The sequence below is a fragment of the Hypanus sabinus genome, chromosome 23 (assembly GCF_030144855.1).
Source record: "Hypanus sabinus isolate sHypSab1 chromosome 23, sHypSab1.hap1, whole genome shotgun sequence".
In the NCBI taxonomy this organism is placed as follows: Eukaryota; Metazoa; Chordata; class Chondrichthyes; order Myliobatiformes; family Dasyatidae; genus Hypanus; species Hypanus sabinus.
This window is the reverse complement of record NC_082728.1, coordinates 59,768,276-59,791,369: the sequence shown is the minus strand read 5'-3', so window position 1 is coordinate 59,791,369 and position 23,094 is coordinate 59,768,276. Positions and strand designations below refer to the sequence as shown.

General features: G+C 42.1%; 1 protein-coding gene across 4 annotated transcripts in view; it reads right to left on the bottom strand.

The window, feature by feature from the left end:
• The window catches only part of tmem104 (transmembrane protein 104), a 215,193-nt gene that overhangs the window by 169,880 nt on the left and 22,219 nt on the right, over positions 1-23,094 (bottom strand). For all 4 annotated transcript variants that reach the window (XM_059948961.1, XM_059948962.1, XM_059948963.1 and 1 more), the window contains exon 4: positions 5,385-5,469. In XM_059948961.1, coding sequence (XP_059804944.1) covers positions 5,385-5,469 — 85 coding nt within the window. The remainder of the gene's footprint in view (positions 1-5,384; positions 5,470-23,094) is intronic.

Here is a 23,094-nt window from a genome sequence, read left to right as displayed (position 1 = left end):
GTGAAGAAACAAGTCCACAACAGTTTACTGGGTACCTCAGGGAAGTCTGAGATTAAAGGATTGATAAAATGTCTAATTTGGAGATATCTAAAGAAGTGAGTGTTGGGTAGGTCGAACTTTACAGCTAGTTATTCAAAAGATGCAAAATGATCATCTACAAAAAGATCTTCAAAGCACCTAAAGCCCTTTCTGTGCCAGACTTGAGATGTTAAATGGTGCATAGAAGGCTGAGAGATGATTATGTAAAATAGGACTAGAGAGAGAGAAACCATGAAGACTATTATACTTTCTAAACTGAGTCCATATTCTCAAAGTGTGCCTGATGACAGGGTTAACAGTTGGTTTAGGTGGATGGCAAGAAGTGCGGATCCAAGAAGTGCAGAGATAGAGAAATTCTTATCAGAGTATGGGGAGCTTCTCTTGAATATTTTCATAATTCCGGCTTAGATTAAAGGTCCAGCCCTTTGTTTTTCCTTCTGAATATAAATCCCTTACTTCCAGCTGCTTTCAGTTAAGATTTACAGTTTTTGATGTGTTGTGGTGGCCCGCACATGCGGGACTCGAACCGCCATCAGGAGCCGCGGGCAGACATGCGGTAGCGCGTTTGGAACTACCCACTCAGCGCGAACCTTCTGGGGACAGTCTAACCTCACGTCCGCCCCACGGGTCGCAGGGGCCCATGGGACAGGAGATTTAATTGCGTGATTTTGAATCAGTAAAGGCATTCTGAGTTCAGCTCTCTCTGCCTCCGTGTGTTTCTTTAGTAGCGCGTTGCGTGCGACTACAGCGTAAACATATTATAGTCCAGGTAGTAGGCAACATACCTTCATTTTATAAATACAGCTCTGTGGAGATAAAAGTTTTGGTTAATTTTTTTTTACTTTGTAAGGTTGGCTTGGAGTCAGGCAATGGGAGGGTGGGGTGGTAACTATTTATATATGATTCTACCGTGGGTTCTTTTTTAAAAAAAAACCTGTTATATACATTCCATACCTTTGTTTTGCACTGTACAAACTTCTTGACTAGTTTTATTTTCATTGTAAAAACTAGTTAAAAAAAAATAAAAAGAAACCTGAAAAAAGAATTTAGAAAGGCATGCACCGTCAATGTGGATGTTTAGTAAAGACCTTGAATCAAGGGAAATATATGGTGCATTTTACCATAAAGATGCCTTTACCATAGAATCAAATAATAGGATTGGTGAAGCTTCACCATGGCAGGATTCTGGAGACAGCCAATATAAACACACAACTCCAGAAGAGCCAGAGATGTGGCACCATTTAGAGTAAACTGGAGTAGACAGGATACAGAGTGACATGCCTTATAAATTGTTTTTTACATTTTCCAATTGTTCAGCTGGGAGAAGATGAACCATAATCTTCAGGATTTGTGCTGTAGGCACAAAGAGGGTCGGTGGGGCGGGTGGGTCGTGGGGCCAGAGGGGGATAGATGAATATTTTGCACCATTAAATCAAATTTCAGATGATATTTATGTTCCAACTTTTCTGACTGTGATGGGTGCAAAATAATTTTATTTATTGTTCAGACAAGTGCAACCTGCTAAGCCTGGCAATAAGCCTTATTGGAGATAGTTAAAGTCTGATAGAGCCACCACTCACCTAAACCTTTGATTGTTGCTGAGAGGTTTATATTTCATAAAAGGAATTATGAGGAAGGGGAGTCTATTTCACAGTTTGTGGCGGTGCTGAAGAAATTGTCTGAATACTGTGATTTTGGGGAGTCACATTATGTGATAGACTCATATATGGTCTGTGTAGTGAGCCAATTCAAAAATGTTTGCTTACAGAAGACAGACTAATATTACAGAAGGCAATTGAAATCAGTACACCTATGCAGATGGCAGCTAGACAAGGACAACTAGTAAACACTCTCCCCAAGTTCATAAAGTTTCTACTGACTTTAAGAATAAGACATCTATTGGCAAAACTGGGCATTTGGCAAAAGAATGCTGGCATCAGGATTTAGATTTCCAAAGTTGTGGCTAAAAGGAATATATTAAATGTGTCTGTAAAAGTAAAACGACACTGTCAACCAAAGATAAAGAAAGAAGACCTTTGGAAAAACAAAAAGAAACATGTGACTAAGATGGAGCACACTGAGGACAGACTGAGTGGCTCTCACTCCGTGGTTGAAGAAGCTTTGTATGTTTACTCTGTTTTAGAACACTAAGACGGCTACTGGGTGACCCCATGATTGGCTGGAGCCACCGTGAGGATTCAGGTGGGCACGGGTGCTGCAGTATCACTGGTATCAGATGGTTTACAAAGAGATATTGCAGCATGCCACTCCAGAAGGGGCAAGGTTGACTTTAAAGACCAACACTGGTGAGGTTGTTCCAGTGAGAAGAGTCGTACATGTTACAGTGGAGATTGATGAACAGAGAAAGAAACTTCCATTGCACATTGTTAAAGGTGGTGATCCAGCACTCTTAGGCTGCTTGTGTTTGGAGCAGCTCAGACTCATTGGCACATAGTATACTTGACTTGTGGGAGGTATTAAAGAAACACACTAACTGGGCAATTCTTCTTTGGTCAACAGTTTTACACTACTGATACATCGTTGCCCCTTCATGTCAATTTTTGGGCCATGTACAGCCATTCCTTCCCTGGCTACAGGTCAAATGCAACACTGGGCTCTGTTACTATGATTTAAAGTACAGGAGGTCTGAGCACCATTCGAATGCTGATGGGCTATGCAGACTTCCCTTCGCTCTTACAGCTCCACAGCCATCCCTGAAAGAGATCTCTTACAGCTCCGGTAAATACACATGTACTGATTGTTCAATCTCCACACAGATTGAACCTCTAGTCTAGTGGCACCTGAGGCAGAGTAATTCCCAGGGTTATGTCCAGGAATAGAGGCAGTCTACCCTCTTTCCCTAGTTTAGAAAAATAATATTTTGTTATTGACTGAATTTGATGATTACTCCATTGAAAGTGAACAGTTCAGCAGCTGGTCTGTGTATGTATTCATGTACATTTTGACCCTTATGGGTTGTTGTCGAGCTTCCCTGTGTGTTGTGTACTGAAAGTAATGAAGAGGGCATTCTGGTAGATGACTTACAAGTAAGATAAACTGCAGCCCATTTGTTCCTCATCTCTCCATCTCTCGTGTGTGTTATTCACGACCACCCAGCTTCCCATGACCACAGACATAACAATCCCTGTAGCAGTCACTTGAAAACAAACCAAAGCCACTCAGAGACTGAGTACGGGGGGGGGGGGGTGACACTGCGTGACACGCTTCGAAAACAACACATTCTCAAATTGATAAGAATATGCTCACTCCTATATTAAGAAACCAGCAAAGATGAACATTCTTGTGAAAGAAACTAACAAAACTAAAACTAACGACATAATGAAATAAGCAATCTAAGCATAATGGAACGGTCTAATTTCTATATTATAATTTCTAATTTCTATATCCTGAGAAATCAGCAGTCAACAAAAAAATATCAGCCCAGTTGCCTCTAACTCTCAACTAAACTGGCCTAAGACAAAGTGTGAATACGTAACTATACACAATTGCTTCTACCGTACCCCAACCCATGTGACAAATTACCCATAATAAACACAACACAAAATATACAGACATTCAGATGGCTCCTACAATTCCTTTAAACATTTTTTATCTGTGGAACACACACAAATTGCTGGAGAAACTTAGAGGATCAGGCAGCATCTATGGAGGGGAACAAATAGTCAACGTTTTGGGCTGTGACCCTTCTTCAGGACTGTAAAGGAAGAGGAAAGATGCCAGAATAAGAAGGTGGGGAGGGGGAACAAGGTGATAGATGAAGCCAGGTGGATGGGGGAGGGGTGATGAAGGAAGAAGCTGATAGGTGGAAAAGGTAAAGGACATTGGAAGAAGGAATCTGATAGGAGAGGAGAGTGAACCATGGGAGAGGGGGAAGGAGGAGGGGCACCAAGGGAGGTGATGCAGGTGAGAAGAGGTAAGAGACCAGAGTGAAGAAGTGGGAAGGGAGAGGGGAAAAATTATTGGAGGTTAGAGAAATCATTGTTCTTGCCATCAGGTTGGAGGCTAACTAGAAGAGGAGACCATGAGAATAGGAATTAAAATAGCTAGCCACTGGGAAATTCTGTTTTTTTGTGAATGGAGTAGAGGTACTTGACAAAGCAGTTCCCCAATCTATGCTGGGTCTCACTAATGAAGAGGCCGCTTGGGGAGGGACAAATGGACAGGGAATCACCCTCACAGGGAATCACAGGGAATCCCTGTGGAAAGCCAAGAGTGGGGAGGTGGCGGGGGGGGGGGGGGGGGGAAGGGGAGGTAAAGAAGTGTTTGGTAGCAGGGTCCTGTTGAAGATGGCGGAAGTTGCGGAGAATGACGTTGAATGTGGAGGCTCATTGGGTAGTAGGCAAGGAAAAGAGGAACTCTATTCCTGTTAAGGTGGCAGGAAGATGGACGAGTGCAGGTGTTCAGGAAATGGAGGAGATGCAGTTGAGAGCAGTAGCAATTTGTAGGAAGGGAAACCCCATTCTTTGAAGAAAGACATCTTTGATGTTGAAAGGAAAGCCTGAGAAGAGATGTGGTGGATATGAAGGAACTAAGAAAAAAGGAATGGCATTTTTACAGGAGACAGGGTGGGAAGAGATGCAGTCAAGAGAATCAGTAGGTTTATTAAAGATGCTGGTTGATAGCTTGTTTCCAGGGAGGGAGACAGGGAGACTGAGAAAGGAGATAGAGGTGTCAGATATGGACCAAATGAATTTAAGAGTAGGGTGGAGGTTGGAGGCAAAGTTGGTGAAAATGATGAGCTCAGCATGGGTGGGTGAAACAACAATGCAGATGTCAATGTAGCAGAGGAAGAGTTGGGGAGCATTATCAGGGAAGGCTTGGAACATGACCAACGAAAAGGCATGCATAGCTGAGGCCCATGTGGGTGCCCGTGGCTACCCCTCAAGTCTGAAGAAAGTAGGAGGAGCCAAAGGAGAAACTGCTGAGTGGGAGGACGAGTTCTGTTAGACGGAGGAGGGTAGTGGTGGAGGCTAACTGGTCCAAGTCTATTGTCGCAGAAGATGCAGAGAGCTTTAGGCATTCAGGACGAGGGTATTGAAAGTTGTTGAGATCAGGAGCATGTGAAGTGTGACAGACGGAGGTGGGAAGGGATTGAACCAAGAGCGATAAAATGGAGTTGAGGTATGCAGGCACGTGTTCAGAGGGGCAAGGTACGAGCAGAAACAATGGATTTTGAGTAGGAGGTGAGGGGACTAAGAGGATGGGGCAGTGGATGGGAGATCTCCCAAGTTGATGGCACTGCCTAAATGTTTTTTAAATTTCATTGAATCCATTTGGTGAAGACTGACTGAATTAAAGGTGACCCCTCAATGACCATCACTTACTATTTGTTGTCTCTCCCTCTTCTTCCAACGTAAACGTGCATTTGCTGCTGCCATGGCCTCAATGACAAAAGTTGTGGTCATATAGCTGCAGGAAGAAAGAATGTTAAACGGTCCGCTGGGCTAAATGGAAAGGGCTTCTAATGAACCCTAAACTACACAAGCACACACATTTATTCCTCAATAAATCAGGTGGTAACATCAGCAAGCTGAACTGATTTAAATAAACAAACCTGAAATTATCTAGGGAAATCAACTTCTAAGGAGAGAGAAACAGTTAAAGTTGTTAAGTCATTAACCATGAGGACATCTTCAAGGAACAATACCTAAAAAAGGCAGCATCCATCATTAATCAAATCAAGTTTAATTATCATTGAACTATACATGGATACAGCTGAATGAAACAGTGTTCCTCTGGGGCCAAGGTGCAAAACATACTCAGCACATTCAAAACAGCGAGCAAAAATAAAATTCACATATATAGTCCAAGACCCTGAGCAACGTGTCCCACAGACTGATGGTACAGCTCCTTGCAACCCAGCCTGTCACTCCACCGATCGAATACTAGAGGGCAGCACTGACAAGAGGCCAACCCACAACTGACTGTGGAGGCCAAGCTTCACTGCCTCATACGTCTCCTCACCTGGACTACAGCAGCAGGAAAACCAGCAGCTTGAGGCCTAGACCTCACTACAACCGAGGCTACTCAGCCCGACTCCTGTCTCGTCACCAAACAAGGGCAACTGGCCTGCAACATCTTACATTATCAATGTTCAACACGGCTTCTGCGATTACAAAAGAAACATTCAAGGCAATCATCCGCGGTTACACTGTACGCCACCTTCGCGCACCAACTCCAAAGCCTTTAAATAACTGGCATCAACAGCATCTGTACCCAGGTCAGCTTCTTCAAACCCAATCCGGCTCCTCCTCCAACATCCAATTAGCAAACACGTCACTGATGAGGTTGACCTGCAAAACCTGAAGTTCTTGGGGTCCAGTATAGTCTTGCAATCATAAAAAATGTTTTTAACAAAGAAAAAAAACACCTTTGGTTGTCCCCCCCAAGAGACCGCAGCATCCAAATGTACCATCATATTACCAGAAAAAAGCACAAGAACTTGCATCACCCAAGTCAGAGCTTGATCTCGTTATTATTATCAGGAAGGAGGTACCGAAGCCTAAAGGCACACACTCAACAATTCAGGAACAGCTTCTTCCCCTCTGCCATCCGATTCCAGAATGGACATTGAAGCTATGAACAATACCTCAAAGAGAAAGCCGCTGTTGAAAAAACTCACCTGAAATCTCAGCTAGAGTTTGCCAGAAGGTATTTGGGAGACTCTGAAGTCACCTGGAAGAAGGTTCTATGGTCTGATGAAACCAAAATTGAGCTTTTGAGCCATCAAGCTAAACACTACGTTTGGTGTAAGCCAAATACCACACATCACCAAAAACACACCATCCCTACCGTGAAGTTTGGTGGTGGCTAGATCATACTGTGGAGATGCTTCACTGCAGCAGGCCCTGGAAGGCTTGTGAAGGTAAAGAGTAAAATGAATGCAGCAAAATACTGTACAGGGAAATCCTGATGTAGTCTGCAAGAGAACTACGACTTGGGAGGTGATCTGTTGTCCAGCAAGACAATGACCCCAAGCATAAAGGCAAAGCTAAACAGGAATGGGTTAAAACAACAAAGTTAATGCCCTGGAGTGGCCAAGTCAGAGTCCGGACTTCAATCCAACTGAAAATTTGTGGCTGGACCTGAAAAGGGCTGTTCACTCATGATCTCCATGCAATCTGACAGAGCCTGAGCATTAAAATGAATATACTACCCAGACTGTTACATCTCTTTCAGACCTTACCAAAAGAGATTAATCAAAATTAATTCAATGACTGGAACAAGATGCTATCAAGGTATATTTGGCAGGGTAAAAGGCCTAGAGTTCATCTCAAAACTTTGCAATTAGCAAAGGAAAAGAGGGGATGGGGATTGCCTTCTCTTAGAGATTATTATTTTGCAGCACAGTTGAGAGCTGTGATATGTTGGTGTAACCCATCATATGACGCTCAATGGAAAAACATTGAGGAGCGGGTACTTCCCATCCCCATACGAGCAATTTTGGCTGATAACAACCTGCAAAGAAATTGACTCTTAAAATATGGAAAACCGCTATAAAACCACTATAATCTAGAGGGAGATATTGCAATTCTTAAATGGTGTGCATATGACTCTGATTTTACACCAAATAAATTGGATGCTAGATTTAAGGACTGGACAGCTAAAGGAATAACAGTTTTTTGCAACATAATGAAAGAAGGAACACTGTTCAGTTTTGAAATGCTTAAAGAGAAATACTTATTAGAAAAACAAGATTTTTTAATCTGTATTTATAGATGCAACAATATGTTAATAAGATGCTTAAAAATGTAACCAAGGCAAATACATGCTTGATAGAGTTCTTTAGAAAAGCATATAATTCAGATAATGGTCATAGAATCATTTCAAGCATGTATAAGGGGTTGTTAAATCTTAAAACACATTTGACTTCATACATTAAAACAAAATGGGAGAAGGAAGGAGGGATAATTATATCTGAGGAAGAATGGACAACAATATGGAGATATCAATGGAAGTGTACCAATTCACAGAAATAGAGGGAGTTTGGATGGTAAAACTTGATAAGAAATGTTATTACACCCTCTCAGAAATCTCATTATGATAGTAACCTCCCTGTTTGCTGGAGGAATTGTGGAAATCAAAATGCAAATCATTATCATATTTTTTGGGTCTGCCCTGTTATCAAAAACTATTGGAGGGGGATACACAATGCCCTACAAGACATCTTTAAATGTGAAATACCCTTAGAGAGTAAGACCATATATCTTGGATATATACCTCAAGAATGGTTGAAAAGAGATAAATATTTAATGAATATACTGTTGGTGGCTGGTAAAAAGACTCTTACCAGGAAATGTTTATCACAGGAGAGCCCAACTTTAAATGCATGGATGAAAATTACAATGGACATTTACAAAATGGAGAATATAACAGCATCTGTTAATCATAAGCTGGAAAAATTTGATTCATACTGGGAAAAATGGTTTAACTACATAGTGCCTCATAGGCCTGATTTTATTCTCACAAATCAATCAAACTGTTGTAAAAAAAAAGATCACTCCCTACTTGTACATAGTTCTTTCCTTTTGCTTGTTTTTTCTTTCCACTCTTTTCTATAAGTGTATACCTCAGATAAATACTTTGTGGAGATTTGTGATATATATGATTATATGATGTATATGTACAATGTCTGAAATACATCTTATGGAAATGTTTGTTTGATGAAGTTGAATAAAAAAATAAATTACAAAAAGAAAGGTGAAGAAAAAATGCAGTGTCCAGATGTGCAAAGCTGGTGGAGTCCTGTCCACACGGACTCAAGGCTGCCAAAGTTGCATCTATTAAGTACTGACTTGCAGGGGGTGAAGGATGTTGCCTGGATTGGGGAGCATGCCTTTTGAGAATAGGTTGAGTGAGGTTGGCCTTTTCTCCTTGGAGCGACAGAGGATGAGAAGTGACCTGATAAGTATCAGATGAGAGGCATTGATCATGTGGATAGTCAGAGGCTTTTTCCCAGGGCTGAAATGGCTAAAACAAGAGGGCGTAGGTTTAAGGTGCTTGGAAGTACAGAGGAGATGTCAGAGGTAAGTTGTTTTTTTTTAAAACACAGAGCGGTGAGTATGTGGAATGTGCAGCCGGTGACGGTAGTGGAGATGAATACAATAGGGTCTTTTAAGAGACTCTTGGATAGATACACGGAGCTTAGAAAAATTGAGGGCTATGGGTAACCCTAGGTAATTTTTTATAATAAGTACATGTTCAGCACAGCATTGTGGGCAGAAGGGCCTGTATTGTGCTATAGGCTTTCTTTGTTTCTATGTAATTAATTTAGATCACTTTGTAGAGATCTGTTTTCACTTTGACATGGAGTCAAAAAAGAGTGTCAAGAAAAGCCAAATTAAATCCACTCTGATTTACTGTATACTGTGTCAAATTGACCCTTCTCTTCAGAAGCTGCCTGACTACCAGCAGTGTGTATTTCTATTTCAGATTTCCAGCCTCTGAGGGTGCAGTTTGTATAGCACTCTTTGTTTTCTACTCCAAGCATTCACAGGTTTACATCACCCCTTTATATTAGCTAAATCTGCTTTGCATTGTTGTTGCTTTTCCCTTTGTTCAACCTCAATGTACCCAGGTTTTGAAATGGTCTGCATCAGTGGCACGCAAAACAAAAGTTTTCAAAGTTGAAAGTAAGTTTATAATCAGATTACATACATGCCACACAACAAACAACTTGAAATTTTCCTTCCTGTGGGCATACAAAGCAAATCTATAGAACAGTAACTGTAAACATGATCAATGAACAACAAACTGTGCAAATGCAAATATAAATAAATAGCAATAAATAATGAGAACATGAAATAACTAGATAAAGAGTCCTCAAAGTGAGACCACTGGCTGTGGGACCACCAGCAATAGAATGAGTGTAGCTATGCCCTGTTGTTCAAGGCCCTGATGGTTGAGGGTTAGTAACTATTCTTGAACCTGGTGGTGCAATTCCTGAAGCACTTGCACTGGCTGCCCAAGCAGCGAGAAGAGAGCATGGCCTGGGTGGTGATGTTCTCCGAATGATGGGTGCTGCTTTGCTATGGCAACGTTTCATGTAGATGCGCCTAATGGCTGGGAGGGCTTTACCCGTGATGTGCTGAGTGAATCCACCATCTTTTGCAGGATTTTCCACTAAAGGCATTGGTATTTCCAGTGTATCACAGTAGAACAAACCAATTACCAACCGAGATCCTGTGGCGCCAGCAACCTGCTGTGAACCCCTGCACTCCACTGGTGCTCTTGAAGCAATGAATGACAACTCCATAGCTCAGTGTGGAGAAGCTGCCTGCAAAGTTTGGGCAGGCTAGACGACCAGTGTGGCCACGCTGGGGTTCAGATGGCACTGGCCAACACCGCAAGACCAACAATTCAAAATGATCATAAGAGGAGAAAAATGGCAGAGACTTGGAACCTGAAATAACTTTGACTCCCTGATTGGCTGAAGTTAAGATAATTGAAGAGAAGTACAAGTGTTGAATTAGGATTGTTCTAGGAAGCAGATGGCAGTCACATAATAACAAAAACAATCCGTGCAGTATAATATTTAATGGTCCCATCAACATCTGACACTTAAAAAAATAAATAATCAATACACAACATATAGACAAAGGCTCTCTATAGAAATTAAAGCAGCTACACGTTGGCTCTATAATGAGTGGATCAGTTGTACTTGGCTGTGTTTGAAGACCTAATTATTTTCCATAGCAATTCCTGCTCTATTCATTTCAGTCAGGTAAACTGTACAGTACATCAACTTACATAAACATCAGTTGGTGAAGTGTTTCCATTCGATTCCAAATGTTATGAGCATGAACTAATTTCTTTGGGAACAGAAACAGCATGCAACTTGCAACCTGTTGCTGAACTTAAAATGTAGAAAACATTGAAATGGTTAAACAAAGGCTGCAGCCAAACGAACAGATAACACACACTATGCTGCCATCTGCTGGCATATACCCATTTCTGCATCTGTAAAAAACACATCTTGAACAAACAGAATTGTAAACAAGATGCAATTTAAATGGAAAATAACTCTTCTTCAGAGGATTATTACAGTTCAGTTTTATTTTATGCAAATTAGGCATAGCCTCCACATAGTTTATCTCTGAAATTAAATTACTGACCAACAAGGCATCTAGGGCTCCCTTGGACTAGTTAGGGTACTGACAGAGGAAAGGACAAGGGGAAAAAGCATCGACTTTTGGATCAGTACCTGTTACTGATCTACATAACATGGCTATTCACGGCTGATGCTGAACAGAAGAGTGCAGCAGTCAGAGAACTACAGCAAGGGCAACCAGACAGAACCATCTCAAAGTTGATCTGGCTCGGATAACTGATTGGCATATTATTTAATTTACTCCTGGGATGCAACAGGTTGGAGCTGCAACAAGCTGCTCAACAAATCTCCTATCAGTGTCAAGAGATATTAGAGGTGTGGACTGCAGTTACACTGGTCAACCAAGGGGTGCCTCTTTATGATTTATTTTTTTAAACTTTTCCTGGTTTATTTTCGTCTCATGTCATACACAGCTATTAGCTTATTTCAGTTAATTTCCCCTCTATTTCTGCATTTTTCATCTCTTGCTACTTTTCTTTTTAAAAATATATTTGAATAGGAGACTACCATTGACCAATTTGTATAGTTGGTATACAGACAGAGGCAGTGTGTAGTGAAGCTGTCAGGAAGAACAGGCAGATAGGGCAAAATTACAGTCAGTGGAATGAGCTACAGTGTAGAAAAGGGGACAGAATCAAAAAGGATGATGAATACAGGACTGATGGCGTTATGTCTGAATGCACACAGTATATGAAATAAGTTAATGATCTTGTAGTGCTGTTAGTGATAAGCAGGTATGACATTTTGAGCATCAATGAGTTGCGGCTGAAAGAAGATTATAGTTGGGAGCTTAACGTCCAAGGGTACACATTGTATGGAAAGGACAGGCAGGTAGGCAGAGTGGGTAGTGTGGCTCTGTTGGTAAAAACTGAAATCAAATCCTTAGAAAGAGGTGACATAGGATCACAAGAGGTAGAATCATGGGTAGAGTTAAGGAACTACAAGGGTAAAAAGACCCTGATGGGAGTTACATACAGGCCTCTCAACAGTAACCTGGATGTAAACTATAAATTACAGCGGGAGATAGAAAAGGCATGTCATTACAATAGTCATGGGGGATTTCAAATTGCAGCTAGATTGGGAAAGTCAGATTGGTGCAGATTTTGGATCCCAAGAGATAGAATTTGTGGAATGCCTACAAGATGGCTTTTAGAGCAACTTGTGGTTGTGCCAACTGGGGACCAGCTATTCTGGATTGGGTGTCGTGTAATGAACCCAATTTGATTCAGGTGCTTAAGGTAAAAGAACCCTTAGGAGACAGTGATCACAATATGATAGAAACCACCCAGCAATTTGAGAGGGAGAAGCAGAAGTCAGATGTATCAGTATTACAATGGAGTAAAGGGAATTGTAGAGGAGCTGGCCAAAGTTGGTAAGAAGAGAACACCAGCAGGGATGACGCTGATTGTAGTTTCTGGGAGGAATTCAGAAGGTGCAGGTTTAGATATATCCCAAAGTAGTAGTAGTATACTAAAGGCATAAGGACACAACTATGGCTGACAAAGGAATGAAAGCCAACATAAAAGCAAAAGAGAGGGCATATAATAGAGCAAAAATTAGTGGGAAGCTAGAAGATTGCGAAGCTTTTAAAAACCAACAGATGGCAACTAAAAGAAAGGAGCAATAAGGTGAAATATCAGAATCAGGTTTATTATTACCAGCATGTGTCGTGAAATTTGTTAACTTAGCAGCAGCAGTACAATGCAATACATTATATTGAAGAAAAAACAATAATTACAGTGTATGTATATGGAATAGATTAAAAATAGTGTAAAAACAGAAATAATATTTAAAAAGTGAGGTAGTGTTCACGGGTTCAATGTCTATTCAGGAATCGGATGGCAGAGGGCAAGAAGCTGTTCCTGAATCGCTGAGTGTGTGCCTTCAGGTTTCTGTACTTCCCACAGGGATGGTAACAGTGAGAAAAGGGCATGCCCTGGGTCCTTAATAACGGCCTCTGCTTTTCTGAGACACCGCTCCTCAAAGATGGAATGAGCTTCCTGTAGAAGTAGTAGAGGCCAGTTCAGTTGTGTCATTTAAGGTAAAATTGGATAGGTGTATGGACAGGAAAGGAATGGAGAGTTATGGGCTGAGTGCGGGTAGGTGGGACTAGGTGAGATTAAGAGTTCGGCACGGACTAGGAGGGCCGAGATGGCCTGTTTCCATGCTGTGATTGTTATATGGTTATGTCCTGGGTACTTTGTAGGCTAGTACCCAAGATGGGGCTGACTAAATTTACGACCCTTTGTAGCTTCTTTTGGTCCAGTGCAGTAGTCCTCCCATACCAGACAATGATGCAGCCTGTCAGAATGCTCTCCATGGTACATCTATAGTAATTTTTGAGTGTTCTTGTTGACATACCAAATCTGTTCAAACTCCTAATGAAGCATAGTCGCTGTCTTGCCTTCTTTATAGCTGCATCAGTATGTTGGGACCAGGTTAGATCCTCAGAGATCTTCGCACCCAGGAACTTGAAACTGCTAACTCTTTCCACTTCTGATGAGGATTGGTTTGTGTTCCTTTGACTTACCCTTCCTGAAGTCCACAATCAGCTCTTTCCTTTTAATGACGTTGAGTGCCAGGTTGTTGCTGCAACACCACTCTACTAGTTGGTATATCTCACTCCTGTACTCCATCTGAGATTCTGCCAACAATGGTTGTATCATCAGCAAATTTATAGATGGAGCTTGAGCTATGCCTAGCCACACAGTCATGGGTATATGGCGAGTAGAGCAGTGGGCTAAGCACACACCTCTGAGGTGCGCCAGTGTTGATCATCAGTGAGGATGAGATATTATCACCAATCTGCACAGACTAACGACTTCTGGTGAGGAAGTCGAGAATCCAATTGCAGAGGGTGGTACAGGGGCCCAGATTCTGTAACTTCTCAATCAGGATTGTGGGAATGATGGTGTTAAACGCTGAGCTATAGTCGACGAACAGCATCCTAACGTAGGCGTTTGTATTGTCAAGGTGGTCTAAGCCCTTCTGAAGAGCCATTGAGATTGTGTCTGTCATTATGAAGGTAAGCTGGCCAACAATATCAAAGAAGATACCTAAAGTATTTCAGATATATAAAGAGTAAAAGAGAGGCAAGAGTAGATATCAGACCACTGGAAAATGATTCTGGAGAAATTGTAATAGTGGACTAGGAAATAGCAGACAAATTGAAGGTATTTTGCATAATTTTTCACAGTGGAAGACAATAGCAATATGCCAGAAGTTCAGAAGTGTCAGGGGGCAGATTGTACAGTTGCTAAAACTAGAGAGAAAGTGCTTTGGAAGTTGAAACATCTGAAGGCAGATATATCACCTGGACCAAATGGACTGCACCCCAGGGTTCTGAAAGAGGTGGCTGAAGAGACTGTGGAGGCATCAGTTATGATCTTTGAAGAGTCACTAGATTCTGGCATGGTTCTGGAGGATTGGAAAATGTCACTCCACACTTCAAGAAGGGAGGGAGGCAGAAGAAAGGAAATTATAGGCCAGTTCGCCTGACCTCAGTGATAAGGAAGATGTTGGAGTCGATTGTTAAGGATGAAGGTTTCAGAGTACTTGGAGGCACATGTTAAAATGTGCCAAAGTCAGCATGGTTTCCTTAAGGGAAAATCTTGCCTGACAAATCTGTTGGAATTCTTTGAGGAAATAACAAGCAGGATAGACAAAGGAGAATTGGTGGATGTGGTGTACTTGGATTTTCAGAAGGCATTTGACAAAGTGCCACAGGAGGCTACTTAGCAAGATAAGAGGAAAAATACTAGCATGGATAGAGCATTTGCTGTTTGGCAAGAGGCAAAGGGTGGGAATAAAGGGAGCCTTTTCTTATTGGCTGCCAGTGACTAGTGGTGTCCGGTGTTGGTATTGAGACTGATTCTTTTTACGTTGTATGTTAACAATTTGGATGATGAAATTGTTGGCTTTGTGGCCAAGTTTGCTGAAGATAGAGAGGTAGGTGGAGGTGCAGGTAGTGTTGAAGAAGCAGGGAGGCTGGAGAAGGATGTAGACAAGTTAGGAGAATGGGCAAAGGAGAGGCAGATGGAATATAGTGTAGGGATGTGCATGGTCATGCAGTTTAGTAGAAGGAATAAAAGCAGGCTATTTTCTAGCAGGGAGAAAATTCAAAACTCCAAGGTGCAAAGGAACTTGGGAGTCCTCGTGCAGGATCCCCTAAAGGTTAACTGGCAGGTTGAGTTGGTGGTGTGGACACAAAATGTCATGTTAGTATTCATTTCTAGAGGACTAGAACATTAAAGCAAGGATGTAGTGCTGAGGCTTTATGGGGCACTAGTGAGACCTCATTTTGAGTATTGTGACTGTTTTGGGCACTCATCTAAGAAAGCTTGTGCTGACATTGGACAGGGTTCAAAGGAGATTCACAAAAATTAAGCCAGCATTGAAAGGCTTGAAATATGAGAAGTATTTGATGCCTCTGGGAGTGTACTCGCTGGAATTCAGAAGAAGGAGGTGGAAAATCTCACTGAAACCGATTAATGATGGAAAGGAGTTGTGGATGGTTCGGGTTAAACCCCTGCATTAGGAACCTCAGCAGCAACTTTACGTGAAGGCATGGAGGAGAGGGCAGAATGCAAGGCATCCTTTTACTCGTGACATGAAAAAAGATGGAAGGGCACGCTGCAATGAAGACTGTCACCTTCATTAGGAATATAGAAAGATTGAGTGACTGGATGAAAGCTTGGCAAATGGTATTGAACACAAGGAAGTTAACCTTCCTCTAGCTGCTAATCCTTATACCCACCATTCTGTTTGGAAAATCCACCCCTTAGACTCCCTTTAAATCTTACTCCCCTCATCTTAAACCTGAGCTAGAAAGAGAAAGCCTACAGCACAATACATGCCCTTCGGCTGTGCTGAACCTGTCCTTACCTTAGAACTACCTAGGCTTACCCACAGCCCTCTATTTTTCTAAGCTCCATGTACCCATCCAGGAGTCTCTTAAAACACCCTTTAGTAACTGCCTCCACCGCCGCCAGCAGCAGCCCATTCCACGCCTCACCACTCTCTGCGTAAAAAACTTACCCCTGACATCTCCTCTGTACCTACTTCCACGCACCTTAAAACTATGCCCTCTCGTGCTAGCCACTTCACCCCTAGGAAAAAGCCTCTGACTATCCACACGATCAATGCTTCTCATTATCTTGTGCACCTCTATCAGGTCACCTCTCATCCTTCGTCGCTCCAAGGAGAAAAGGCCGAGTTCACTCAACCTATTCTCATAAGGCATGCTCCCCAATACAGGCAGCATCTTTGTAAATCTCCTCTGCACCCTTTCTATGGTTTCCACATCCTTTCTGTAGTGAGGCGACCAGAACCGAGCACAGTACTCCAAGTGGGGTCTGACCAGGGTCCTATATAGCTGCAACATTATCTCTTGGCTCTTAAACTCAATCCCACGATTGATGAAGGCCAATGCACCGTATGCCTTCTTAACTACAGAGTCAACCTGTGTAGCAACTTTGAATGTCCTATGGACTCGGACCCCAAGATCCCTCTGATCCTCCACACCACCATGAGTCTTGCCATTAATGTTATATTCTGCGATTATATTTGACCTAACAAAATGAACTACCTCACACTTATCTGGGTTGAACTCCATCTGCCACTTCTCAGCCCAGTTTAGCATCCTATCAACCTCCACTGTAACCTCCACACTATCCACAACACTCCCAACCTTTGTGTCATCAGCAAATTTACTAACCCATCCCACCACTTCCTCATCCAGGTCATATATAAAAATCACGAAGAGTAAGGGTCCTAGAACAGATCCCTGAGGTACACCGCTGGTCACCGGCTCTCCAGTTTTCAACCCACCTACCCTGGGAAAATCTTGACCATACATCTTATCTATGCCCCTCACAATTTTATATACCTCTAGCATTATAAGGTCACCTTCAGCCTCCTACACTCCAGGGAAAAGTGTCCCAGCCTATCCAACCTCTCCTTATAACTCAAGCCTGACAGTCTAGGTAACACCTGTGTATTTTATCTACACTTTCTCAGGTGTAATCACATCTGTCCGTCCCTCTAGCATGACAACTAGATGTACAGACACTACTGCAAATGCAACCTAACCAACATGACATCCCAACTCTTATACTCACTGCTTCAGGAGGTGAAGGCAAGGATACTAGTTGTGTTCTTCACTACTCTGTCTACCCTCGTCATTACATACAGAAAAATATGTACTTGAAGTCCAGGATCTTGCTGTTCTGCACCACTCCCAGGACCCAGCTATTCACTGTGTATGTCCTGACCTGGTTTAACTTCACATTTGTCAAAGTTAAATTCCATCTGCCATTCCTGGGCCCAATTTCCCCAGCTGATCTAGATCCTCTTCTAACCTTCTTCAACGTCCACTACACACAAATGTTGGTGTCAACTGCAAATTTACTAATCATGCAACTTACATTCTCTTCCAAATCATTAATATACAATTAGTAAAGGACAAGGCAGCACATCACTAATCATAGGTCTACAACCCAAAAAGTGGATCCATTTGATTTACTTCTCAGCACTGCACCCAAATTCACTGCTTTTTTTTGGTTGACTGGAAAAAGACATGATTGCATTGCCAGAAGTCTGGTTCCCTCAGCTTCTTTCTGCACTTTGGTTTATCTGGAGGTAGTTAAATTGTGTCCTGTGCTCATTTCATGTACCTGCACACATGGCTCTTCCCTCATCTCTTTTCCTGTATAAATGGTTTGTATTCTACCCTAGGCACAAAAGGTGACTCCATCACTTTACTTTTACCCTTCTCTCTCAAAAGTGCAGACACATATCACCCTCTTTTTTATCACATCAGGTTGTTACAACTTCCAGTAATTAGTGCCTTTTATGTCTAAGTACCAGTTATTCAAATCATATTTAGCTTTTTATTATAAAATAACTTCCAGTTCCCCATTTAATTCTGAACAGTACAGTCAGTTTAATTTGAAGCTAGCAAACGTCCTTCTATTTTTTGCACCTCATATTAATAACTTAAAAGATTACAAATTCTGTTAATCAAACATTAAGGATATAATTTTAAATATTAAATGTAACTACACTCAGTGGCCACTTTATTGGAGATGACACAAAGCTGGGTGGCAGTGTGAAATATGATGAGGATGTTAAGAGAATGCAGGGTGACTTGGACAGGTTGGGTGAGTGGGCAGATGCATGGCAGATGCGGTTCAATGTGGATAAACGTGAGGTTATCACTTTGGTGGCAAGAACAGGAAGGCAGATTACTATCTGAATGGTGTCAAGTTAGGAAAAGGGGAAGTACAACGAGATCTATAACCATATAACAATTACAGCAAGGAAACAGGCCATCTCAGCCCTTCTAGTCCGTGCTGAACGCTTACTAGTCCCACTGACCCACACTCAGCCCATAACCCTCCATTCCTTTCCTGTCCATATACCTATACAATATTTTAAAAAATCAGAATCAGAATTTAATCGCCAAGTACCTGTACACATACAAGGAATTTACTTCCGGCAGATGTTGTCTCTCTGCTCATAACAATAATAATGATAAATATAAATGACAACATCATTAAAAAATGACAACATCGAACCTGCCTCTACCAATTCTACTGGAAGCTCGTTCCACACAGCTACCACTCTCCGAGTAAAGAAGCTCCCCCCCTTGTTACCCCTAAACTTTTGCCCCCCAACTCTCAACTCACGTCCTCTTGTTTGAATCTCCCCTACTCTTAACGGAAAAAGCCTATCCACGTCAACTCTATCTATCCCCCTCATAATTTTAAATACCTCTATCAAGTCGCCCCTCAACCTTCTACGTTCCAAAGAATAAAGACCTAACTTGTTCAACCGTTCTCTGTAACTTAGGTACTGAAACCCAGGTAACATTCTAGGTAATCTCCTCTGTACTCTCTCTACTTTGTTAACATCGTTCCTATAATTCGGTGACCAGAACTGTACACAATATTCCAAATTTGACCTCACCAATGCCTTGTACAATTTTAACATTACATCCCAACTCCTATACTTAATGCTCTGATTTATAAAGGCCAGCATACCAAAAGCTTTCTTAACCACCCTATCCACATGAAATTCCACCTTCAGGGAACTATGCACCATTATTCCTAGATCACTCTGCTCTACTGCATTCCTCAATGCCTTACCATTTACCATGTATGTCCTATTTTGATTAGTCCTACCAAAATGTAGCACCTCACACTTATCAGCATTAAACTCCATTTGCCATCGTTCAGCCCACTCTTCTAACTGGCCTAAATCTCTCTGCAAGCTTTGAAAACCTACTTCATTATCCACAATGCCACCTACCTTATCTGCATACTTACTAATCCAATTTACCACCTCATAATCCAGATCATTAATGTATATGACAAACAACATTGGACCCAGTACAGATCCCTGAGGTACACCACTAGTCACTGGCCTCCAACCTGACAAACAGTTATCCACCACTACTCTCTGGCATCTCCCATCCAGCCACTGTTGAATCCATTTTATTACTTCAATATTAATACCTAACGATTGAACCTTCCTAACTAACCTTCTGTGCGGAACCTTGTCAAAGGCCTTACTGAGGTGTCTAGGTGTCCTTGTTCATCAGTCACTGAAAGTAAGCATGCAGGTACAGCAGGCAGTGAAGAAAGCTAATGGCATGTTGGCCTTCATAACAAAGGGAGCTGATTATAGGAGCAAAGAGGTCCTTCTGCAGTTGTACAGGGCCCTGGTGAGACCACACCTGGAGTATTGTGTGCAGTTTTGGTCTCCAAATCTGAGGAAGGACATTCTTGCTATTGAGGGAGTGCAGCGTAGGTTCACGAGGTTGATTCACAGGATGGTGGGACTATCATATGTTGAAAGATTGGGGCGACTGGGCTTCTATACACTGGAATTTAGAAGGATGAGAGGGGATCTGATTGAAACATATAAGATTATTAAGGGATTAGACACGCTAGAAACAGGAAATATGTTCCCGATGTTGGGGGAGTTCAGAACCAGAGGCCACAGTTTAAGAATAAGGGATAGGCCATTTAGAATGGAATTCAGGAAAAACTTTTTCACCCAGAGAGTTGTGGATCTATGGAATGCTCTGCCTCAGAAGGCAGTGGAGGCCAATTCTCTGGATGCTTTCAAGAAAGAGTTAGATAGAGCTCTTATAGATAGCGGGGTCAAGGAATATGGGGAGAAGGCAGGAACGGGGTACTGATTGTGGATGATCAGCCATGATCACATTGAGTGGCGGTGCTGGCTCAAAGGGCCAAATGGCCGACCCCTGCCCCTATTTATTCAATACCTCTTGTACCTAATGAAACCTTGCTGGTTTCTTTGGCTGGGAAGACACACACCAATCCCGCCAAACCCATGAGACTGAGACAGCTCTCCCAGCCCAAACCTCGGTTTGTGTGGATGCTGTGTAATTTGCTACCCTGTTACAACTTATTGCCTAGAAACAACAGACAGCACACTGCATATGACTAAAGGAATTATATTTATGAATCATAACTAAAGGGTCAGTAAAGAAAAGACAGAAAAAACGAAAAGGGCCCATTATAATTAAACAGTCAAACGTGCACAAGTTGGAGCTGAACTCTTCCCAAAATTCATACTCACTGATCTTCAGCCCATCTCGGTGCCTGTCTCCATCGAATCACAGTCCCCCACCAGGTTGAATCCTACAACCGTTTCCCCAACATCTTTTCTCCATCTCTCGCCAAACAACAAAAAACCCCAAGACCATCCTTCCTAATTGGTTTTCACACATTCCTCAGCATCCCTCATCATGAACAATAACCCAAACAATAGTTGCTCTCACAGAGCTGCTAAAATGAAATACCTACAGCATAAAAAATGTGAAGCAGGATGCTATACTAATAAAATGGCAACTGAGTGCATGTCCGTGGTCTTCTGCTGCTGCAGCCGGTCCACTTTAAGGTTCAAAGTGTTGTGCTTTCAGAGACGCTCTTCTGCACATCACTGTTGTAACGTGTAATTATTTGAGTTACTGTCACCTTCCTGACAGCTTGAACTGGTATGGCCATTCTTCTCTGACCTTTCTCATTTGCAAGGTGTTTTCATCCATAAAACTTCCACTCGCTAGATGGTCTTTTGTTTTTCTCTGTAAACACTAGAGACTGTTGTGCATGGAAATCCCAGAAGATCAGCAGCTTCTGAGATACTCAAACCACCCCGTCTGGTACCGATAATTCCATAGTCAAAGTCACTTATATCACATTTCTTCCCTTTCTGATGTTTGGTCTGAACAACTTAACCTCTTGACCATGACAGCATGCTTTGACGCATAAGGTACTGACACGTGATTGGTCAATTAGATATTTGTATTAACGAGATGTTCGTGTACCAAATAAAATGGTCACTAAGTCACCCTTAAACAATAGAAAACCATTAATTTTCCAAATTGAAATTAATTCATTGCTATAAATATGAAAATTCTTATTTAAAAACTTTAAGTTTTAGTTTTACTGCTTCTAAATTTGTGAAATGAGAAATACAGCACAATAATAGACGAGCCCATCCCACAAAATCAGAGTCTTCCCCAACCATAAGGCCTGGATGAACCATGAGATCTGCAATCTGCTGAGGGCCAAATCAGACATTCAAATCTGGTGACCAAAGTTACAAGAGGTCCACGCACGAGAAGGTCAGCTCATGGGTGAATTGTCAATTCCGGATTAAACTTCAATCAATGAAAGATGCTTGATAGTTGTGGCAGGGCTTGAATGCTATCACTCTTACAAAGTGAAATCAAGCGACATACTGACAACAGGGCTTCGCTTCCAGTTGAGCTCAATGCCTTCTATGTTTGCTTTGACTGCCATTATATAAGAGGAAATATCACAAATTCCCACAGACCCCAATGATCCTGTGATTTCAGTCTCTGTTGCTGAAGTGAACACATCCTTCAGGAAGGTGATTCTGCAAAAAGCACCTAGCCCAGTTGGGGAACCTGGCCAAGTACTAAAGACCTGTACATTGATCAACTGGATTGTTCACTGACGTCTTTAACCTCTTGCTTCAGCAGTCCGAGGTACCCATTTGCTTCAAGTAGGCTTCAATTATACCGGTGCCCAAGAAAAACATGATAGACTGCCTCAATGACTATTGTCCAGTGTCCTTTACATCGACAGTGATGAAGCTTTTGAGAGGTTGGTGATGCAAGACATCAACTCTTGCCTGAGAAGCAACTTGGACCAGCTCCAATCTGCCTACTAGAGTAGAGTAACAGGTCCACAGCAGATACCAGCTCGTTGGCTCTTCACTCAATCCTGGAACATCAGGACAACAAAGATTCATACATCAGGATGTTCTTTATCAACTACAGCTCGGCATTCAATACCATATTCCCCTCAAAACTAATCAATAAGCTTCAAGACCTTGGTCTCAATACCTCCTTGTGCAATTGGATCTTCAATTTCCTCACCTGCAGACCCCAGTCAGTTCAGATTGGCAGCAACCTCTCCTGCACTATCTCCATCAACACAGGTGCATCACAAGACTATGAGCTTAGTCCCCTGCTCTACTCACTTTACACTTATGACTGAGAGGTTAAGCACAGCTTCAATGCCAGTTTCCTGATGACTGTCGTGGGCTAAATCGGAGGTGGTGATGAATCAGCGTATAGGAGGGATATTGAAAATATGGCTGATTGGTGCCACAACAACAACTCAATGTCAGCAAGACCAAAGAGATGATTATTGACTTCAGGAGGTCGACATCAGAAGTCCACGAGCTAGTCCTCATCAGAGGATTAAATATGGATAGGGTCAGCAACTTCAAATTCTTTGGAGTTATCAATTCAGAGGACCTGTCCTGGGCCCAGTGCTATTATGAAGAAAACACCAGCTCTACTTCCTTAGGAGTTTGTGAAGATTCGGCATGACACCTAAAACTTTAACAAACTTCTATAG